This window comes from Buceros rhinoceros, unplaced genomic scaffold (assembly GCF_000710305.1).
Source record: "Buceros rhinoceros silvestris isolate BGI_N320 unplaced genomic scaffold, ASM71030v1 scaffold12529, whole genome shotgun sequence".
Lineage (NCBI taxonomy): Eukaryota > Metazoa > Chordata > Aves > Bucerotiformes > Bucerotidae > Buceros > Buceros rhinoceros.
The window spans coordinates 8,378-9,538 of NW_010432161.1; the positions used below are offsets into that span (position 1 = coordinate 8,378).

The 1,161-nt window shown below is 59.2% G+C and overlaps 1 protein-coding gene across 1 annotated transcript in view; it reads right to left on the bottom strand.

The window, feature by feature from the left end:
* LOC104500077 (ankyrin-1-like) overlaps positions 1-1,161 on the bottom strand; it is a gene marked incomplete at its 3' end in the record, with an annotated part of 51,682 nt that overhangs the window by 8,052 nt on the left and 42,469 nt on the right. Inside the window, exons 9-11 of the mRNA XM_010143670.1 lie at positions 1,136-1,161; positions 832-930; positions 366-489 (exon numbers count right to left, since the gene is read on the bottom strand). The exon at positions 1,136-1,161 is cut by the window's right edge and continues 8 nt beyond it. Of these exons, the coding sequence (XP_010141972.1) occupies positions 366-489; positions 832-930; positions 1,136-1,161 (249 nt within the window). The remainder of the gene's footprint in view (positions 1-365; positions 490-831; positions 931-1,135) is intronic.

Sequence of the window (1,161 nt, forward strand, 5' to 3'; positions counted from 1 at the left end):
CCTGCCTCGCTCCCCCGGCCACAGCTCTGGAGCAGAAGAGACAGCCTGTTCCCCAGGGTGCTACAGGAGAGGAACCTTGAAATCCCTCACTGAGACTCACAGGAGAGCAACGCTGAGCGGGAGGCAGAGCCTGAAACACTCCAGCCACAAGGCAGGCTGTCCCCAGGACATCCCCTTCTCAGGGCTGGCCCCTCTGAAGCACGAGCCCTCAGGCAAAGGGCTCCAGCTAGGTCCAAAGAGGAGGTCAAGAAGCTCTTTAACTTCTGACAGGCCAAAAGCTGGGCTCCAGCCCAGTCATGGGTGGCATCTGGCAACTGTGCACAGTTTGTTAGCCCCCTGTGCTGCCCTGGACCTGGCACCAAGCACAGCACCACAGAGTCCCATGGGTACCTTGGTTTTGGCTTGAATGGGAGCCCCGTGGTCCAGCAGGATCTCTGCAATTCGCACGTGTCCATTGCGAGCTGCACAGTGGAGAGGAGTCAGCTCGTCCTGGCAAGAGAGAAGAGTTCAAGGGCTCAGCACAGGCAAGGAAGGGCAGAGCTCCTCCCAGGCAGGAGACTAACGGGGACTTCGGATTTGTTTGCAAAATAAGACAAAACTGAGCCTGCGCTCAGCCCCCAGGGCACACCCACTGGAGCCATGCAGCCTCCCCTCACCTCCACAGGCACCAGCAAAAAAACTGGTCCATCCTCTTAGGGCATCAGGGACCTTCCCTCACACACCCAGGAAGATGTTCACAGGGCAGTGCAGCACGGCAGTGCTCCCTGGATGCAAGGAGCTCGGGGAGGGAAATGGCCCGTGTACTTGCTGGTGATTCAGAAGCAGTCTTACCTTGGTCCTTGTCTCTATCTGGGCCCCGCGGTCCAGCAGCAGCCGTACCATGATGAAGTTGCCCCGGCGGGAGGCTATGTGCAGGGGCGTGATCCCATTCTGCCAGAGGGGAGACACAGTAGAAAAGGCCCACGGTTATTAACGGCAACTCCCCAGACATGCATCAGTGTGCTTCCTTCTGCATGGCCCCACCTCACCAATGTACCCTGGCAGCTGCTGCTGCACCTACATGGAGAGAGGAGCATCCTCCTCCTCCGGTGCCAGAGCAGTCCCAGTCCCAGCAGCCTTCCCACTTCGCGCTCACCTGGGGTGTGAAGTTGACACTGGCTC